A 21670-nucleotide genomic window follows, 5' to 3' on the forward strand; every position below is an offset into this window, starting at 1 on the left:
CAACCAGAGCAGCTTCTGCTGGTGACCTAGGGGTCTGACCAGGCCCCAAGACAGGTGATCAGTCTGTCTCGAGAGTCGGAGCCCGGGGACCCCGCACCAAGGCGTGCGGTCCCCTATATAAAATTTTTAGCCAATCAGAAAGCTCCCCTGATGGTAAGTTCTGGAACACATGGACATGCTGGCCAGCCACGTCCATTAGGTGGTCTTTGGTTGGCTAGACCACAGGTGATCACGCCCTACTTAACACTGTGATCACGCGCCGCTCGCATGGTGGGTCAGACTGTGGACACACTCCGCCACCGCATCACCAGTTCCAGATGGTTGTGTCACTTAACCTTTTTTGGTACAGTAATCTGGTGGAGGGTCACTTTATCTGTTGACGTGCCCCCTTGACCTCTGCCAGATTATTGCACGAAACGTATACAAGATTATAAAGTACTGTCCATTGAAGTACACTCAGGTTCCTCCTCATCGGTGTCGGAGGTGGACAGTTGAGTGTAAACCAAAGTAGATAACGTAGCTACTGTCTTCTTGATGGTATCTATAATACAACACCCTATGCAGACGCAACATAGAATTCCCAACAGGGGTATACACAACGCAGTTAATGGGGTAAGTAAATGCATTAGCCATGCAGAGGGTCTCCATCCCAACAAACTAAAAATGCTTGCAAGCCACCCCGTTCCTATATCATTGATCTTATTGGTTTCCTCGGCCGCTTTTTTGAGGTCTCTAATTTGTTGATTTAGGGGTATTGATACGTTTGGAATAGATATGCAACAATGTTCGTGTGATAAGTTGAGATATCCACAAGCACCCCCTTCTTTAAGGAGTATAAGATCTAATACTAGGCGATTTTTTAATGTCATTTGGGACGTGGCTTGGAGCTGCTGATCTACCAAAGTAAACCCCTTTGCAGTTTTGTTGGCGATAGTTTCTACTTGCTCCGTCAACACTGCAGTAAGCATTCGGGTTTCCACCATACTGAATCTTTGTCCTGCCCACCAATAGGCTCCACCAGTTGCCCAGCCCCAGAACTTGTTAACCTTTTCGTCCTGTGAGAGTGAACTCCACGTTGCACCCCACTTTTGTCTAATCAATATGGGGCTGGTTGGTTTTGCACTATTAATGGATAATGGAGGACATAGCGGTACGTTTGCGATGAAACAACTTACATTTGATAGCGTAGCTGGGAGGTTAGTATGGAGGTGGCCATCGGAGCATGCCCACAGCATTCCCAGGGGAGCCGGTGTTTTAAGTTCTCCGCAGTCTCTGTCTTTCCACCTGTCTTTGGCTAACTCCCTGGGTAGGGCAATGTCGCTTGACAGTAGTTCGTACCCATGGCACCACTGACTTATCATTGCAACTTTACGTACTGGATAAAAATAAGATGCCCATTCGTTTGGGTTAGATACATTGACAGCGTTTTTGATATTCCACGTGGTTAAGACCACACGGTGGTGTAATGCGGTACGAACCACAGGAGTTTGGTTGGTTCGTCGAAATGGGCCAGGGAGAAGCTTTATGAACCATGTAGGTTCAGTTTTCTCTGGGTCCCAAGTGAGGGAATCGTCGTCTCTTACCCCATGGATCCTGTGTGGGTGAATGCCCCACGGGATTTCAGAACATCTAATTGGAGCTGGCCTACCGGGTACTGGTATTCCCAAGAGACTCTTAACATATTTGGTGCATTTGCTTTCTTTCATGCTAGCTACCGTTAGATTGCTTTCCCAGGTATATTGGTGTTCTACAATAGATTGATCTCTTACCCTCATGTCAATGCTTACATTACGGGGATTATCATGCTTTCTGGCTCGGAACCATGACCCGAGGTCGAGAGCATGTACATATGGGATGATTATTGAGTCATCAACCGATAAAGGTACTCGCAAACATGCAGTGAGTCCGCTCTTATCTGGGTCCCCGATGACGTTGGCCCAGAGCGTTAGTAGACTAAGTATGGAGTTTTCTTGGTACCCGGTCGTGGTGTCGTTGAAACTTTCCTCTGCTTGGGTTGTCACCTGGATGGCAATTACACTCGTCACGATGATATGTGAGATCTTCTTCATTTTCACTCTTTTTGTTGTTTTCTTATTGACGTGGCATCGTGTCCTTGCTGGTGGATGAAGCTGGGGTGATAGCGTGATAGCCTGGCAGCTCCGAAACGCTCGTTTCTCGCCTCAGTAAGCCAAGGGTTGTGATAGCAGGTTAGCAGGTTTGGGGTGTCTGCAAAAGAAAACTTAACACCTATTAATATAACTTATTTATAACACTACAATTAATTACTAACTAGTCGGTCCTTCAGCTTCTCCTGCTCAGCCAATTATGGTGAGCCAGGATGACGTGTGGCGGTATAGCTGTTTCTAAGGAAACAAAATAGGTGTTGGGATAGTTCCCTGTTTTCACAGTTGTTCCTGGAGCCGGAGCTGGGCGCGTCAACATGGCTATAGGTACGGTTAACCACACCTTCTCCTGTGCTTTGTAACAAGGCCTCCAGGCTGGTGGTGTTATTGCTGGTCTCTTTTCCCATAAGTTTTTTGTCTTATTCATTAATATTAATATTTCATCATTAAATCGTGTCCAATTTTTGTAAGCTCCATTGTTTTTGAGGCATAGGTTCTCTTTATATAGGCCTATGTGTCTTTCAGTTACGCCGTTCGATTGAGGATGGTATTGTACATGATGGTGCCAATTGATATTATGTTTAGTGGCAAACTGCTCAATAATTTTCGAGGTGAAGGGCGGCCCTCCACCTGAATGGATCTCACTAGGCACCTGCCAACGGGCAAATGCGTGTAATAAACTTTCTTGAACCTTTATAGCTGTTGTTTTTCTTATCGGAATAACGAGGAGTTGCCTGGTTCCTAGATCCACTATAGCCAACCCTTTATTTGGCATTTTGGCTTCTGGGAGTGGGCCTAACAGGTCGACCTGCCAGATCTTCCCGGGTGCAAAGTGTTTGGCATTAAAGGCACCGTGCTGGTGCCTGTGATGCTTCGGCTTCTCTCTGGCACAAGCAGGACATGCCTGTATTATTTCCTGCCATTGTTTTAGGCTAGGCCCCTCTTTTGCGTCTAACCGCCACCGAGCTCGGGCTTTGTTGGCACTAGGGTGTCCCCAAAACTTGCGGAGCCAGTTTAGAAATACTTGGTTATCCGTCGCTTTGCGATTATTTGTGGTCTTCGTTTGATTAAACTGTATTATTTTTACGTTGTCCGATAATGTCTTTTGCGCTAGGAGCTGATCTATGATTTGATGTACTGGATCAGTGTCCTTGCGGTGAGACCGAGTGTGTCTTATTAACGGTAATGTTGTGAGTTGCATTAATGTTTCTCTAATATCTTCCCAAATTTGTTGATGTTCGGTGGCTTTAGCGGCCTTAGTTACAACCCGGTATATGTACTCAGAATCGATGGTGATTATAGGTACCGGTAGGGTGTCATTATGATAGTCTTTAACATGCAACAGGGCTAGGTGGAACCCTCTTAACTCTGATGCTTGAACCGATTCGTTATTATATGCATCGCGAATTTCAGTACATTTGCACGGCTTACAGTGGAACCCATACACTCCATTTCCCCTGGAGGTACCATCAGACGCCAACCAGCCCGGTTTTATTGTTCCGTATAATTTGGGTATATGTGGTTCTTCTTTTTCCTCTGGTGGTAGGTCTCCCTCCAGCATTCTCCACCCTGACCAGTAGTACTGGAATCTCAGTACTATTGTACACCAGGTTCTCGCGGTTCCCTGATATTCCGGGTGGCTTCTGCCGGGGTTCAGTGATGTTAGGAGTAAACCCCCAGGCGCAACTAAGGTTCCTGTATACAGGGCCAGGTGTTCTACTAATTGGGTGGCTAACATAGTTTTGGCTAGGCACCCATATCTGTGTTGGTGTTCCTGTAAGGTGCGGTGGCCCATATACACTGGATGCTCCGTCTCGATGTTTCTTGCGACAGCCCAAATGTGCTCCTGCATGAATCCCACGTAGATGTGTAGTGGGGTGTTTCCCGATGGCGCAGTTAAGTGAGGATTACTTACTTCAGACAATACTGACTCTAAGGCCCTTTGGTCTTGGTTTGTCCAGGGCTTACGATTCCTTGGCCTTTTGCGAAGTTGTTGCTGGATACGTTGGACTATTTTTAAATGTGGGGGTGCCACATAGTGACGAAGCCAATTTAATTGTCCTAATAGGGCTTGAAAGTCAGTTTTTGTCTTTGGTTGTTGTATAGATGTAGGTATGGTGTTATGTGTGATACCCGACCGGCACTGACCTGTAAATTGAGTTCCGAGGAAAATGAAGCTGTTAGCTGGTTCCTTCATTGATTTGTTGTCATTTATTCTCCAACCCTCCTTTTGTAGATGGTCTTTCAAACTCATAGCTGCTTGGTGCACGGTCTCTTGATGGTGTCCCATTATCACTATGTCGTCCACGTAGGACCAGATGCTCACTTCCTTGTTTTCTGCATAGATACCTCTAAAGCTCTGAATACTATCATTTATTTCAGTGGTGGCAAGAGCTGGGGAGTTCTGATATCCCTGAGGACATATGTTCCATTTATACATTTTGCCATTCACGCACATGTTTAGTATCCCCTTGTCATCTTCTAGTGGCACTGAATAGAACATATCTTTTAAGTCCACTGTTACTGCCCACCATTCACCTCCCACCTGGATTTCCGTTATGCCTTGTATAATTTCCATTATTGTGTGGGTCGCGGGCATTTGTAGTAGAGCACACTGGCGATTGGCCTGTCAGTAATCAACTACCAGCCGGGCTTCCGATGGATTCCCCGGCTTTGGGATGCCCCACCCCGGTGAAAGATAAATAGAGGATTTTACCTCACTTATACAGCCTTGATGTTGTAGGTTCTGTAACAGTTTCTTGACTGATTCTTGTAGACCTTCCTTTGTCGTGATTGGTCTGTAACGCCATGGCGTTGGGTTCTTTATGGTCGGTCGGTGTTTTCCCACATGTGGGGTACATAATGGCAAAGCTGAAACGATATACTGTTGTAATTGAAGTAATTTGATTCCTGGTACCCCTAGGATGTTTACACTCCCTAGGGTTCCGGATAGAATTTTGTTGTTGATTTTAAATTTAATTGCAGGGGTACTTTTGATGGAGTTAAGCCCCTGTACAAATACTATTCTTGATGTTTTCTTGTGTGGGACATTAGGCTTTAAAACATTTACTTGTGCCCCTGTGTCTAACAGGAAACACACGAGCATTTCCTGGTCGTGATTTGGCGTCTGTACATTTAGGGTTAAATACGGGCGTTCGTCACCATCGGGTCGGCCGTTGGTGCCCGTTGCGGCGGCTGCTATTCGTTTTTTTGTTGCTCTAGCCTTTTATACTTAAATCCCAATCGGGCCGCTAACTCCTTTTGACCTCTATCTCCCACTTTTCGTAATTCTATCGGCGTGAGCCTGCTGTTTTTTAGTAGGAAGCCAAACCGTGCCTTTTCTTCTGGCGTCCTCTCTCTCCAATAATTGTTGGGAGACATTTTAGGGGATAATTTGGGAGATGTTTCCTTTTCTCCCTTTTGTTTTGCTACTTGCACTCTTGGAACAGCAGATGTGTTCTCTACCTTAAAAACTTTTCTAATCTCCGGCAACTTGTGAAGAATATTCCTGATGGGGGTTCCTACTAGTGTAAATAATGACATTTTGAGAAGTGGTGCTTGATCGCCCCCATAAAGCTCTACACACGCTCGTATCGCTTCTTGAGACACAGGGACCCTACCTGGTTCCCGGCATCAGCGATGAAGCCAATAATCATGCCGTTGCTCTTCAGTTAGCGTCACTGGATAGGCTTCAGCATCCCAGATAAGATAACTCATGCCGGCTATAGCATATAAGAGCTGTTCTGATGTCGGGTTACTGGGTGGATTTTTGTGCCACTTATAGATTTGATTTGTTAGAGTGGAGACCACCGCTGCTCTTACTGGGATTGGCCAGACTTGGTTATAGGTAATATGAGTCTGGTCGGTACATGTCCCCCCACTCCATATCAGGTGGCGCATTAATGTAGCACTCTCATCCATATCTAATAACTCGCCCCCATTTAATAAAATTAGGCGGCCTACCCACATTACTAGGGTCTCTTCAGAATTAATTTTTGTTTCTCTTATTAATTCTTGCATTTCTCCCCTTGTTCGGGTTCAGTATACCGTGACAGTACGAGTCAGCTCACCTTCTACTGTAGTTTTCATTTTGGTTACAGGGTTCGCATGGAGAGTTGGGGCACTTGCTATTTTGGTCTCTTCTGGGAGGCTAGGGTATGTTGGTGGTACACTGTACGGCGGTGGTGAGCTAGATGGCACTAGAGAGTTATTTTTTACACTTCCTACCGACGTGGCAGGGGGCGCTAGAGAGTCTCCTGCTGCGCTCTCTGCTAAAGCGTTAGGGGTTGCTAGTGGGTTCTTGTTCTCCTCCCCCACTAGGGTTATATTACTCGCCCCTCCCATCATGTGGCCCACGTCTTCTCTACTCACTGTGCCTGTTAGGATTTTTGGTGCCCTTTTCTCAATGGTCGCACTCTTTCCCTCATCATCGGCGCCACCTTGGGATCTCAGTGTGGCCAGTGTTGCATTTTTTTCAGTGGCTTCCTGGGCCATGGTCTCAATGTCACCGGCTTGATTTACTGCATGTCTTAAAAGCTCAGTTATTGTGTGAAACATGATATTAATTACTTCTCCTTTGTTCCATCTCTTTGCCCCGCATCTCCACCTAGAGGCTTCCCATCCACCTATCTCCAGTCATTCCCTGAAATCTGACAGGATTTGGCTGTCTCTGCTCCCCTCCCGGAGAGCTGGGCAAAGAAATTGATCGGGTGGTGTGTCATGGCCACTACTCTCTTTTATGTACTTGATGCACTGACTATATTCTCTTCGTGAGTCTTTATTTTTACCATCAGTGATTTGCTTTGAGGATATAAAAGGCGTCACTTCTTGGGCCTTATCATATGGTCGGTACAGTATCGCCGGGCTCGATAGCAGATAGCCGAATGCGGCCAGAGTAAGGCCTTTGACAGCCCACTCCTTCCCCTCTTGGTTTCTTTCAGCAGTGCGGACGGAGAAGCATCCGCTTAGCTTCCCCGCTTCGGCCCAGTGATATAGGGCATGAGTCCATAGATCGGCCATATTTTCTACAGGAGGCCATTGATGGTCCCTCCAAGGGCAGTTTAAAGTGATATGATCGACTTTGCCCTCCCCATTTCCTGGGGACCCTGATTTCTGGGTGCTATTTTCCTCTCTCCGCTTTGGCGATCCCATCCTTGTGGCCATGTGGGCGCGTTCCCCATAAGGTATGTGGGAAAACGGCTGCAGTTGTGTCCTGAGTGGGGCACCGGGTGGTGACACCAACCCAGACACGCTCGGGGATGCCAGGTGTGAGAGGAAGATAAACACCGGAGGCAATGAGGGGGTGAAATAAAGCTTGATGTTTACTTACACAACAGTTGAACGGTAGGTCGAAATAACTTGGTGGGTGATATGACTTGGAGAACGATACAGATGATAAACTATATACAACAGCAAGGGAATACAGATGACGGACAAGTGACGGGTGACGGGTGAAGACTGCAGTCTAAGTACGATACAAGTACAATGTCTGGCTAGGACAAGGTACAGGACGTTCCGGATTTGCGAGGCAGTAAGCTATGGCGCTTGGAGCAACCAGAGCAGCTTCTGCTGGTGACCTAGGGGTCTGACCAGGCCCCAAGACAGGTGATCAGTCTGTCTCGAGAGTCAGAGCCCAGGGACCCTGCACCAAGGTGTGCGGTCCCCTATATAAAATTTTTAGCCAATCAGAAAGCTCCCCTGATGGTAAGTTCTGGAACACATGGACATGCTGGCCAGCCACGTCCATTAGGTGGTCTTTGGTTGGCTAGACCACCGGTGATCACACCCTACCTAACATTGTGATCACGTGCCGCTCGCATGGTGGGTCAGACTGCGGACACACTCCGCCACCGCATCACCAGTTCCAGATGGTTGTGTCACTTAACCTTTTTTGGTACAATAATCTGGCGGGGGGTCACTTTATCTGTTGACATGTTTCAGACTGCTAAGATTTCAGAGCGCTAAGATTTTGTATAAAAGGTGAGTACCACTACTTTTTCTAGCTTTGTTCCAAGAAGAAATTGGAAACAAATGCTTTTTCTGAGGGCCTTGATTCTGCATGTGTGGTTTAGGTCTGCTCTGAGTTACCCCCTGAACTGGGTCCTTCAGAGGACTCAGGCAGAGGAGTGCTGGGTTCCTGGATCCTGATTGAACTTTGGCTGGGACAGTTTGGGGCATGTACAGAAGCAGAACTGAAGGCACCTGGAGAACTTACAGGTCAAACAGGGAGGCACCAATAAATTTAGGCAGCTCCAGGTTTAGGCAGTCACTAGGTGCATCTATGTGTGCTATTCAGGAAATGTGATAAACTCCGGTGCAGTTTGACCTGGAGTTTATCATGGCACCTTAATAGCTAGAATGGTGTCTTGTATCATAGAATAAAGAAAATAAGGATTGGAAGGGACCTGAGGAAGTCATGTAGTCCAACCCCTTGCTCAAAGCAGGACCACCTCCAACTAGGTCATCCCAGCCAAGGTTTTGTCTAGCCGGGTCTTAAAAACCTCCAAGGATGGAGTCTACAACCTCTCTGGTTAACCTGTTCCAGTGCTTTACTACCTTCCTAGTGAGAAAATTCTTCCTAATATCTAACCTAAACTTCCCTTGATGCAACTTGAGATCACTGTTCCTTGTTTTGTCATCTGCCACCACTGAGAACAGTCTAACTATCCATTTTTGAACACCCCTTCAGTTAGTTGAAGGCTACTATTAAATCCCCTCTCAGTCTTCTCTTCTGCAGACTAAATTTAGCCCAGTTCCCTCAGCTTCTCCTCAGAAGTCATGTGCCCCAGCTCCCTCACCATTTTTGTTCAAACTGCTGTCGTCCAAGGCAGATGCTACACCTGGGACTGTAGCAGTTTGTGCCAGGGTGGAGCAGCCCTGGGCTGTCAGGGGACCTTGGGGGGTCAGCCCCAGGCTGGCTGGAGGGGCTGACTGGACCATGAGTGCCCTGGCTTGTGGAGCCTTCTGCCACCTGGGCTGACTGGGCACAATGTACTCCCAGGTCAGCATTTACATGTGCAATTATTTTTGCTATTTTGTCTTTGACAGTACTATCTTATGGCAGTGAAAATTAGTTTACTGTGGTCTAATAGTGTTGCACATGTAGACTGATGCTTTACACTGTGGCAAATTAGTCTATTGCGCACTTAAGTGCATATGTAGATGTACCCACAGAGTGGTTTTCTGCATTTAGGGATCTAATGTCTGCCTGTGTCCCATGTTAGATTTGGATGGGATGCAGTCCTTATTTGGATTCACTCGAGTTGTTGTTATTGCAAGTTTTGATTTTTCTTTAACTGTTCTTAGATTTTGTATTTTCATTCCTTTAATACTAACCTGCTAGAGACCATTGCTTTATGCCATCTTGTTGTTAGCTAATCCAGTTTCTGAATTTGAGTATAAATAAAACCTATTTCACTTCCAATGTCCAGAGCTTGTGGATATAGTATACCAGATTTTGTTCCTAGCTACCTCCTCAAGGTCCCATTTATGGCAATGAGATTATATTGAGTAAGGGTTCCAAAATCAGCCCTTTGTTGGATGTGGTAGGTATCATCCTTTTTTATGGATGGAGAAAATGAGAGGTGAAATGAATTGTTTTTTCAGTGCTGAGCCAGACTTAGAAATCCCAAATTTATACAGATTCTATTACCAAGCATTTTTTCTCAGAATTAAGGTATTAGAATGGAGAGTTGCCTTAGATATGAAAGTGTATAGCCTGCTCCAAAACATTTAAACTGTAAATCTGAGCAATAACAATACTTTGGCCAGGAAGAAGGTAGGAAAGGGTGTCATTTTAGGCTGCTTACAGACTTAAAAAACAAAACAAAACAGCACTGTACTTTAAACATGGCATGCTCCCATGCACGCCCAGAAGAGGCAGCATGTTAGCTGGAATGGGCTTGCCCAGCATCTGTATAGATTGGATGCTTTAGTGGGGCTTTTTTGGTGCTCTTATGTAATATCTGATTGAATTGACTTTAGCTAAAAATGGCAAAAAACCCTACTGAAGTGCCCAGTCTTTATAGACACTGAAGAGTTGGGTCAAACCAACACGTTAGTTCTTCTGGTAAGGCAGTTTGTTTTTGTTTTTGTTTTTTTTAAAAGTCTGGCAGCAACCTTAGAGACTTAGTTCAGAAGGGCATGAGTTTTTATAGGTAACAACCTAACTCATTAGATGCTAGGAATTTGATGAAGTAGCATGTTGTCTACAAAAGCTCATGCCTCCGAACTAGTTAGAGTCTCAGGGTGCCTATACATGAGCAGTGAGGCTGCTCCAATGCATTGGAATTCCAGTGTGTCTGAGCAGACTTGATTAACCGCTGCAGTTGCTGTGCTCCAGCAACCTCCGGTGTCTCATGTATCAGCACCCCCACACTTAAAAATGGTGGCAGGGGTGCTTGAACAAAACCTTATAAAATGAGCTTTAGTTAAAGCATCCCTGCTGCCATTTTTAAGCATGAGGATGCTGATATATGAGATGCTGCAGCACTTTAATTAGACAGACTGGCAGAGCCGCTCTAATTAAAACGCTGCCCTCCCCACCCCCGGAATAGGTGTAAAACTGTCCTAAGGTGCCACTGTGTCCTACCTTCTGCCTAATTAATATAGCTAACCATCTTCGTATGTGGCCAGGTGAATCAGCTTCTGGAGTGCCTTAAACCTCACCCCACTGATGGTCCAGAAAATAAAAAGCAGATCAAATTTGGTCATTTTGTTGAAAAATTACAAGACATGGATAAACTGCCTGCCATATTTTTTATGTAAGTATGTAGATTCAATATGTTCTAATATATATTTTTGTTAAAGTTGAAATGATAGGTACTGGCGATAAGTATGGATATGACTCAGCAAAAAGTAGTGTCATTTATTTATAAGAGTTTCATTAGTCACCTATGTTAGGTATGAATATTTATTGTTTAAAACATTTAAAGTAAATGCTCACCTTGTGAGGCATCTTCAGCAGTCCCTTCCTTCCTTCACTCCTATAAGATGTTAAAAAGTCTAATTGAAGTAAATTGGAACCATTTTGTTACTGTGTCTGAAAAGTCAGAGTTCTTCATGCAAGAATCACAAAGATTAAAAGAAAGGTTAAAATTAACAAAGTGAACCAAACTGAAATATGAGTTCTAATTCTCAGCTGATTTTATCTTATGCTGTCACTTGCATCTGTACATAAATTGAAAACTACTTGCCTACTCATTTTTTTGCTAAAATATATGGTCTAATTCAGCAAAGCATTAAGCAGATGATAAACCTTAATCATATAAGTATTCTCACTTCCAGTACTGCTTACTGTTCATATACTTATAGTTAAGTATAGGCCTAAGTGTTTTGTGTAATAGGGATGTACTTCTAAAGAGTAAAATGAACCAACAGATTACAATTACAGGCACTCCTTGGACTTACGGCACAATTGGTTCCTGAAAATCACATCTTAAGTCAAAACGTAGTAACTCGGAACCAATTTTCTCATAAAAAACAATGTTATAAATGGGGGATTGGTTCCTGAACCAAGGCCTTATACCCTATTTTCACCAAAAATACCCCAGAATTTTGTACTTGATGAATTATAGATGAGTAATATAGCTACATTAATATATTTATATTGTAAATAGCAATCATGTTGATTTGGAAAGACTTCTTTGAGGTGACTTTGCTGGACTTTTTGAAGGGCTCTTGGTTGGACTTTTTGAAGCTGGAGTCTTCTCAGGAGTCTTGGCTGCAGGTTTTTCTGGAGTGTTGTCTGTTTTCTTAAAGAAAGCGTCCAAGGAAGTTTGGACAGATGTTCTCCAGGGAGATGAGTGACACAGCAAACTTGTTTGCTGGCATAGCATTGCGTCAGATCAAGTGTTGTAAGTTGAAACTGGCATTGTAAAGTTGAAGCAGGGTGTCAATTTACAATGTTCACACTTACAACATTTATAACTTGAAACTGCCTGTATATTCAAAAGTTGAACTTGTAAAAGTAAACATGAGTATCTTATATCTAATAAATATCTTTATCAGAGTTCACTAATCTTAATAGATATTTACTACAACTTATTTATTTTAAGGTTTAACTCTCATTCAGTAGAAGACCTGGCCATCCAAATAAAAAGATATTTGATAAGCAAAGAAAGGAGGAAGAAAGATCCAAATATTGAGAGAGAAATAGGAAATTTAAGAACTAAACTGAGAAAAATGGATAAAATCTTGGAGACTTGCCCATCTATGTAAGTATTATTAACATATGTTACTTGTTAGTATTCAGATGCTCCAGTTAAGATCCAGGCATGATTGTACTAAGATGCTATTTACACAGAGCATGTGCATGAGTTTCTGCCTCAGAATTCATAATTTTAAGGGCAGGTATAACCAATAGATGTAGCAAAAAGACAAGTATGATGGTTAAGGTAAAATGATAATAACAGTGATAGGACACATTATTGCATGGATGAATCCACAGACTATTTTGCGCACTTAATTAAAAGACATTGAAAACTTTAAAAATATAATATGTAAACAAAGATAAGACCAATGCTACTAAGAGTAACATTTTAATTTCATGTGTAAAAAAATGAAGAACTGAGGCTGTCTAGTGCTCTTCAAATGTGGGGTTGTTCTGTATGTTTTGTTCTCAATGGCATTACTCCGCTTAATTTATCTATCTATTAGATTTATAGCATACCCCAAGCTGTGATGGCTTCCACTGTTTCCTTTGGAAAACTCTCTACCTAGTATATAAAACCTTATTGTTTATATCCTTGAAGTACTAATGCTAACCAGACTATTTGTCACTCTTTAACCACTAGACAGTAAGTAGTGCTGGGTAATTTGCATGATAAGAAACCCAGGCATGTCCAAATAATTCTTGTTTGAGTCCTCTAAATCAACTCCAAACGTTTTAAATTCAGATAATGGAAAATGCTGTGTTATGTTATTATATACATTTCATTACATAATGTCTGATCACAAAAATTGTACACTCCAAATATGAGATCCTCATCCTTGGTCTGGCCCCTTTACACCATATAAAATGACTCTACTAGTATAAAGAGGCTATAAAAGCTTTGGATAACCACAGGGGGATTCTTTTAGTTACAAGCATTATAGCAGATAAGGCTACTTTTCAAATACTTTCTTGAAAACAGTAGCACAGAGATTCTGCTGGAATGTAATGGGTCATATAAATGCCACAAATGGTGGAAAAGGCGAAAAAAATATGGCAAATCCTCTCAGTCCCTCCTAGTTCAGCTGTCCTATGTGTCAGGTGCTAAAATGGAGAGAGAAAGGTTGTATTACTGGGGAGATGCAGTATGATATAGGAGGGAAGTTGGTTGGTTAGAATGGCAGGTTCTGGAGTAGGGAGAGCAAAATATAGTTAGTCTTTTCAGCCTATGTCAACTGTGAAATTTGATTTGAATGAATAAAATGGTGCCTGGGAAGAAGGATCTGAAAGACTGGATGTGGCAAGAAGCCTTTTATGGGCTAGAGTGTTAGGCTAGTTCACCAGATCGGGTAGGACTGCAGCATGCAGTGCTGTAGCCATATGACAGTCAGGGGTGGCTTCTGTAATGCTGCTAGGCCATCTTCACTGATGTGATGCTGTTTCAAAGATTTTCTTCTTTGCTCCAAATATACCTATATTTGAAAATAGTTTGTCCTTTGCCATCTTTTCTATCTTGAACTTGATTATTCTTGTGAAACGAATGGCTAGATTTTTAAATGTATTTATATAACTAAAGATGTAGATAAACGACTGGTAAGACTTCCAAAGATATCAAGCTGCCATCGTTGTATACCTCTCCCTAGTGTATATTCAGCAGTACAAAAATTTCAGGATCTGATGTATTCCTCAGATACAATATTCTATCAAGAATAACACCTACTATGACATGGTAGTGGAAGAATGATGTTTTGCCCTAAGAATCCTAAGAGGATTTATTCACCATTGGTATCAAGGAAAACGAAGACTTTCTGGTTAGGAGTCATGAGAGGCTAGTACTGGAGAGGCTAAAGGGAAAAAAGGGAAGTTGCAGTGTGTAACCACTAGGGGCACCTATATATGTGATGGATCTCTGCCCGGAAGCTTGCTAATTAGCAAGTCAGAGCAGACTCGATTAATTGAGTTTCCTGCAAATCTGCTGGAGAGTGCTAATTAACGCATTTCAACAGCCTCTGGTTTACATGTATTCAGTGTCCCCACGTTCCAAAATGGCAGTGGGGGCACTTTAACTAAAGCTTATCAAACAAGCTTCAGTTAAAGCATCCTTGTTGCCATTTTGAAGCATGGGACACTGAATACATGTGATGCTGCAGGCACTTTAATTAGAGTGGCTCTCAGAGCCACTTTAATTAAAGCACCCCCGCTCCATCCTGGAGCACATGTGTAAATGCCCTAGAAGGAAAGTCCCTAGAACTGAAGAACAGATTGAAGTCAGAAACCACTTTCAGGCACTCTGTGGTGGAACACCTGAGGAAAAGGCAGAGGTGAGAATATTAGCAGGTAATACCCAGAGGACTCAGCAGAAAGTGCAGGGTCTCTGTCTAGACAGCAGGATGTGCAAGGGCATACATTTTTCTTTTGGAAGGGCAGGTGCTAGCAAACTTTAAATGGGGTGGACAGGTAAAAAAACTCAAACTCTTTTAACCAATGTGAAGTTTATATTTTAATTGACAAAGCAAGATTATTAGTAAAGCAAAAATCTTAATCTTATGGGACTGGTCTTAACTGCTGTGAAGTGAAGCTGGCCAGGCTTTCAATCTCTGTCAGCAGGGGTTTGTAAAGTGATTTGGTGGGTATTGTGTAGCAATACCCACCAAATCATCCTCACCCTAGCTGATGTCCAGTATTATGGATGGCTGGTAAGTATGATTTCAGTGTTCTAATACCTAATTCCTGATTGGTTTTATTTATATTTCTTTGTTTCACTTTAACTTTTTAGAACTGGATTTAAGTAGATTTTTTGTGGACCTGGAAGGTGTCAGTTAGTTGCGATTTACGTCCTTGGAAGAGCAGGAGGATTCCTTATGTCCCATGGTGCCTCCTGAGTCTGGGGGTGCACCAGATCACTGACAGAGGGGAAGTATTTCCCAGGGTCCAATCACTGCCTGGGGGGTGAGGGGAGGGATCCAGTTTCTCCAGCTGGGCACTTCCAGTTTCATGGCTAGCGCTTCTAGGAGGTGCATGGCTGATCTCAGGGCTGTGCTCAGGGCCATGTTCACCCGCTATGCATCGCCAATGTTATGTCCTTTTCCTTTCTGTTGTGGAATACTGTTAACACTGGTATGTTACCTCTCCACTTTAGCTTATGGTTTGAAAAGGCTGCTTTGTTTTACAACTAGGGGTGCACCGATAGAGATTTTTGGGGCTATACCAATAGCCGATTCTTAAGGAGGCATATCGGCTGATACCAATCCTATTTCTGATATGCAGCCTAGCAGCTTGAAGAGCAGTGTGTGCCTGGTAAGTCTGTTGTGGTGGAAGGGAAGTGAGGGGGAGTGGGGGGCAGATCGAGGTCTCTGTGGTGAGGGATGGAGTGAGGCTGGGGCAAGGCCTGGGGCAGGTGCTGCCCAGCTGGGGTGGGGAGGGGCACAGAATGGAGCCACAGCTCATCCAGGAGGCGCAGAGAGCAGGGGTGGCTCCCGCCACTGTGCACACCCTGGGAAGGCATAGGGGCATGTGCCCCCAGATCTGCATGGGGCAGGCTGGGGCCAAGGCTGCACCAGGCTCTTTCTGGTGGGGGCTGGGCCAGGCTGCACCTGGGGTGGGTGGCGGCTGTGCTGGGAGAGGGGTCATGGGGGGGCTGCAGCCGCCCCAAAATTCAGCATAGCCCCCACCAACTCCCCCTCCCAGTGCTGCTGCCCACCCCACCCGGCCCTGAGCACAGCCCAGTCCACCCAGCCCCTGCCAGGAAGAGCCTGGTGCAGCCCTGGCCCCAGTCTGCAGCTGTAACCCACCCCACCCAGTGCAGATCTGGGGGGCACATGCCCTCCTGTGTCTTCCTGGGGTGCGCACAGCAATGGGAGCTGCACCCCCTCTCCACCCCCCAGATGAGCTGCGGCACCATCCCGTGCCCTGCACCCTGCCCCACCCCAGTTGGGTAGTGCCTGCCCCCACCCCAGCTCCAGCCCCACTTCCTCCCTCACCGCAGGGGTCTTGATCTGCTCCCCCACTCCCCTTCCCTTCCCCCTCCACTTCCACCACAGCAAACTGACCAGCTGCACACAGCTCTCCATGCTGTTGTGCTGCACTCCTCCTTTTGTGCATGCATGGACCATTTATCAGCCACATCAGGCCGCTTTTCTAATACAGTCAATTTTCTTTATATCAGTGCTGATCCGATATTGGACCGATGTATTGGTGCACCTCTATTTACAATTTATCTAAACATTTTAACAAAAATACATCTGTTATAGCAAAATTACATTCAATACATTTGGTTACAGAAATTACTATTTCTAATTTTTATAAGATGAAGCTAGCATATTGAGTATTTGGATTATTTGATGTATGGTTCTTCCTTATGGTGTTTCTTTTTAGTAGGGTCACCATATTTCTAGTTTCAAAAAAGAGGACACCTTTGGGGGTGGGGGGGAAGGGGAAGGAGGTATGTGATTGTCGGGGACACAGTGATATGCCCATACTCTGCACCTGCCCCTCACTCCCAAGGCACAGCCCCCCGCCCCCCAGCCCTGCTGCTGTCTCTCACTTCCAACTCATAGTAGCCTGCCCCACAGACCATGCTGTTGCCCTTTGCTCCCAACTGACAGCATCCTGCTGCCCCAGCCCTGCTGGTGCCCCTCCTGACCTGCAGCTCCCTGCCTTCCCCAGCCTTGCTGGTGCCCTTCACTCTTGACTCACAGCCCTCTGTCCGTCCCAGCCCTGCTGCTGCCCCTCACTGGTGTCTGCAGCCACCTGGCAGTGCCCTTCACTCGACCCACAGCCCCCTGGCTTGCACAGCTTTGCTGCCCATACAGCTCTCTGCTGCCCCTGAAGAACCCTCTATCCCCTTCCCCCACCTCCCTGCCCTGCTGCAACCCTAGAACTGGCAGTCACGCACACATGTACGCGTACACACATACAAACTAACCTGCCTGCAGCTGCTGGGACCACTCACAGAGCACATGATGCCCTGGCCTCCAATCACCTTTCCCTGCTGCCCCCAGCCCCAAGCAGCTCATCACTGGGGCCAGGACAGTGGGGGCAGAGCAAAATCCTGGACATTTGCTGATATTTTAAAAAATTGCCCAGGTCTAAATAGGAGGACCCAGAAAGAGGACATGTCTGGGAAAACCCGGACATATGGGAACCCTATTTTTAGGCCTTGTGCTTTGCTTGATTGTGCCCAACTACGCATATGAATGGCTTTCTCTGCTGTGCTAACTAAGTCAGCTGTTGCATCTGCAAAGGAATATGCTACAGTCACTTAGACACAGGCTTTTTGAGGCCTTTTGCTTTTAGCTATACTCCTGCAGCTTTGCCTTGGGTCTCTTGAAAAAGAACAGACCTGGCACCAACACATAACATTGGCCTACACAGGCTTGGGAGAAAAGGTATTGGCTTTGCTTTGTATGTCAAAAATACATACATTTGTTCCCTGGTTCAGAAGGAAGAAGGTAGCAGATCAGAATGCATTTGGGTGAAGGTAAAAGGTAAAAGATATAGTACTGATACAGAGATTGGTGGGGATTTGTTATAGGCCACCAAGTCAGGAAGAAGTGGATAAGGTACTCTTCAAAAAAATGTCAACATTATCCCAAAGGTATGAGATGGTACTGATTGGAGACTTCAGTGTTCTGGACATTTTCTGGAAGAACATTAGAGCCAAACATTAAATGTCAAACAAGTTCCTAACTTGTGGGGAGACAACTTAACATTCCAAAATGTTGAGGATACATCTATCTTGGATCTTGTCCTGACCAATAGAGAAGAATTGATGGAGGATATGAAGGTGATGGGAAACTTGAAAGGAATTGATCACAATAGAATTCATGATCCTGAAACTGGGAAAACATGAGATCGCTAAATTTAAAAAAAGGTGGATTTCAGTGGACTCAACTGGTTTGAAAAACACAAGCAAAGGGTAATTATAAATGGATCCATGTCAGAATGGCAGGAGGTTTCAAGTGGAGTCTGACAGGGGTCTCTCCTAGGCTCCATGCTGTTCAATGTGTTTATTAATGACTTGGATGCTGAAATGGAGAGCTTCTTGGGCAAATTTGCAGATAAACTAAATCGGGAAGGATCACAAACATGTTGGAGGTCGGAAGTGCAATTCAGAAGGATCTTGACAGATTGGAAAGCTGGACTGGAACTAACTGGATGAAGTTCAGTGCTGACAAATGCAAGGTGCTATACCTTAGAAAGAATAATCAAAAACATAACTATAAAATGGATGACACCAAGCTTAATGGCAACACTATAGAGAAGGATCACAGACTTGTTAGATTACAGACTCATTTAACATGAGTTTGCAGTATGATACCGCTGCACAAAAGGCAAATGATTTTGAGCTGCAGCAATAGAAGCATTAGGTGTGAGACATGTGAGGTGATAGTGCTTCTTTACTTGGCACTAAGTAGGCCTCATCTAGGATATCGTGTACAGTTTTGGGTTCCAAATTTCAAAAAGGAAATGCATAAGTGAGAGAGGGCCCAGAGGCGACTGTGGCATCAGTGCCTACACAGTCAGATGGATTGCTAATTGGCTGAAGGGTCGTACTCAGAGGGTGGTGGTGGACAGGTCATATTCGACCTGGGGGGAAGTGGGCAGTGGAGTCCCCCAGGGCTCGGTCCTTGGGCCCGCACTGTTCAATTTCTTTAGCAGTGATTTGGATGACGGGGTGAAAAGCAGCCTGGTCAAATTTGCTGATGATACCAAAATTTGGGGTGAGGTGAGCATGCTAGTAGGGAGGGAAAGACTGCAGCAAGACCTGGATAGGTTGCAAGGGTGGGCTAACAAAAACAGGATGCGTTTCAATACGGACAAGTGCAGGGTGCTGCACTTGTAGTAACCGGCAGCACACTTATAAGATGGGAAACTCCCGTCTTGAGAGAATGGAGGCAGAAAGGGATCTTGGAGTCATCATTGACTCCAAGATGAACATGGGCCAACAATGCGAGGTCACGGTTGGCAGGGCTAACCGGACCCTATCATGCATCCACAGGTGCATCTCAAGTAGGGCCAAGGAGGTGATTCTCCCCCTCTATGCGACACTGGTCAGGCCACAGCTGGAGTACTGTGTCCAGTTCTGGGCACCCCACTTCAAGAGGGATGTGGACAACATTGAGAGGGTCCAGAGGAGGGCCACCTGCATGATCTGGGGACAGCAGGGCAGACCCTACAATGAGAGGCTACGGGACCTGAACCTGTTCAGCTTTCACAAGAGAAGGCTGAGGGGGGACCTTGTGACCATCTATAAACTCACTAGGGGGGACCAGAAGGGTTTGGGGGAGACCTTGTTTCCCCTAGCGCGCCCTGGGATAACAAGGAATAACGGCCACAAGTTGTTGGAGAGTAGGTTTAGATTAGACATCCGTAGGAACTACTTCACAGTTAGGGCGGCTAGGATCTGGAACCAACTTCCAAGGGAAGTGGTGCTGGCTCCTACCCTGGGGGTCTTTAAGAAGCGGCTTGATGCCTACCTGGCTGGGGTCACTTGAGCCCAGTTTCTCTCCTGCCCAGGCAGAGGGTCGGACTTGAAGATCTACAAGGTCCCTTGCGACCCTACTTCTATGATTCTATGACAAAAATGATAAAGGGCCTGGAAGGCCATCTATATGAGGGGAGGTTAAAAGAATGAGATGTTCAGCTTGTGGAAAAGGCACTGAAGATGGGACATGATAGTAATCTTTAAATGTCTGAATGGCTGCCATAAGGAAAAGGGAGAACCCCTTTTCTCTCTTCCTGCAGACAGTAGGATTCTTGAAGTTGCAGTAAAGTAGGTTTAGACTGGGTATCAGAAAAAGGTTCTTTATCATTAGAACAGTAAGGCAATGCAATAGACTATCTAGGGAAGTTGTAAAATCTCCATAGTCAGAAGAGTTCAAGAAGAGGTGTTGGACAAGCATTGGTCAGGAGTAGTCTAAGAGTAGCTATGAGTCTTTCCCAAGCTTCCAGGTTTTGCTGGTTGCCACTTGGAACTGGGACGGAATTCCTTCCCCTCCTTTTGACATCAGGTTTTTTTCCCCTCTTTTTTTGTCCTTTCTTAGAAGCATTGGGGGTTGGCTGAAGCCAAGTCTGGTGGTTTTTGTGTACCAGTACTCGTGCTGGGACTCAAAGGGCATTTATATACATGCTCTAGGAGTTGGGGAGTAGGGGGGTGCTTTAATTAGAGTGGCTCTGAGAGCTGCTGTAATTAAAGCACCCAGAGCATCTTGTGTATCAGCATCCCTGCACTAAGAAATGGTGGTGGGGGCATTTTAACTGAAGCTCAACAAATGAACTTTAAGTAAAGTGCCCCCACCGCCATTCTTCAGCATGGGGACACTGATACACAAGATGCTGAAGTCTGCTGGAACATGGTAATTACCACACTCCAGCAGACTTGATTAATCGCCCAAAGGTTCCTGTCTAGAGGGTTTTACCCCATGGTCAGATTGGTACAGATTGTGGGGGTTTTTGCCGCCTTCTGTTGTGGAGGGCATGGCCCTCTTCCTTGGATCTCTCCAGTGTATTTTAACAGCTTTTGCAGCAGCAGGACATTGGCCATCATTGTCCTTGCTGTACTTGTGGCAGGTTAGGGTGTTATGTTTTCTGGTTTTATCTGGGTTGATTGTGTAGTTTTACTAAAAGGTTAGACAGTGGATTTGTATAGGATGGTTTGGATAGGGATGATCCTGCCTCTAGTGAGAGGTTGAACTAGATCACTTCTGAAGGTCCCTGCTCACCTTACTGTTCTATGTCTCTATGAAAAAAAAGCAGCAAGGGAGGACCCATCCACCTTTTGCATTAATTATTCTTCAGTGATACAAGCATGGTGGAATAGAATCACAGTTAGGAGTCTAAGTCTGGACCAATATGCACCAAATAGCTGGAACATAAGCTGGCCCCAAAAGTATTATACTCAAGAACTCTTTTGGACTTACAGTTTTAAATAACTTCGTACGTATGTTCCATACAGTAACTCAAAAAGACAGACGACTGCCACTAGTAAAGCAGAAAACATAGAGCTTATCTTGCAAGAAAAACAACAAATACAGAAGAGACTTGAAAATCTTACTGAAATCCCTCCAGACTGTACTTATGCTAATTCTAAAGCTGTGGATAAACAAGTGAGTAATTCACAGTTCAAAAATATAGCTTGCTTTTGCTTTAGACCAGTGGTTCTTAAACATTTTAGACTAAAGGCACCTCTCCATAACTTTTCAGAATTCAGTGACATGACATTTCAAGCATAAATATAAATATCGTATTAATATTACTGTATTAATACATCACAATTCTATAATTAATAATATGGTATTGAGAATAGAATAGAATGGAATATTCACACCTTCAGGCTGCTGGCCAGCTCTGCCCAGCCCTGTCACATTTGCTCCTTGTCAATGGCTCCAGGTCACCA

The 21670-nt window shown here is 44.8% G+C and overlaps 1 protein-coding gene across 1 annotated transcript in view; it reads left to right on the forward strand.

Annotated features, from left to right (window-relative positions):
* Window positions 1-21670, forward strand: part of DDX60 (DExD/H-box helicase 60) — a 100678-nt gene that overhangs the window by 54099 nt on the left and 24909 nt on the right. Inside the window, 3 exon segments of the mRNA XM_059721897.1 lie at window positions 10758-10885; window positions 12179-12337; window positions 21230-21380. Coding sequence (XP_059577880.1) covers window positions 10758-10885; window positions 12179-12337; window positions 21230-21380 — 438 coding nt within the window.

The sequence above is a fragment of the Alligator mississippiensis genome, chromosome 2 (genome assembly GCF_030867095.1).
Source record: "Alligator mississippiensis isolate rAllMis1 chromosome 2, rAllMis1, whole genome shotgun sequence".
NCBI lineage: Eukaryota > Metazoa > Chordata > Crocodylia > Alligatoridae > Alligator > Alligator mississippiensis.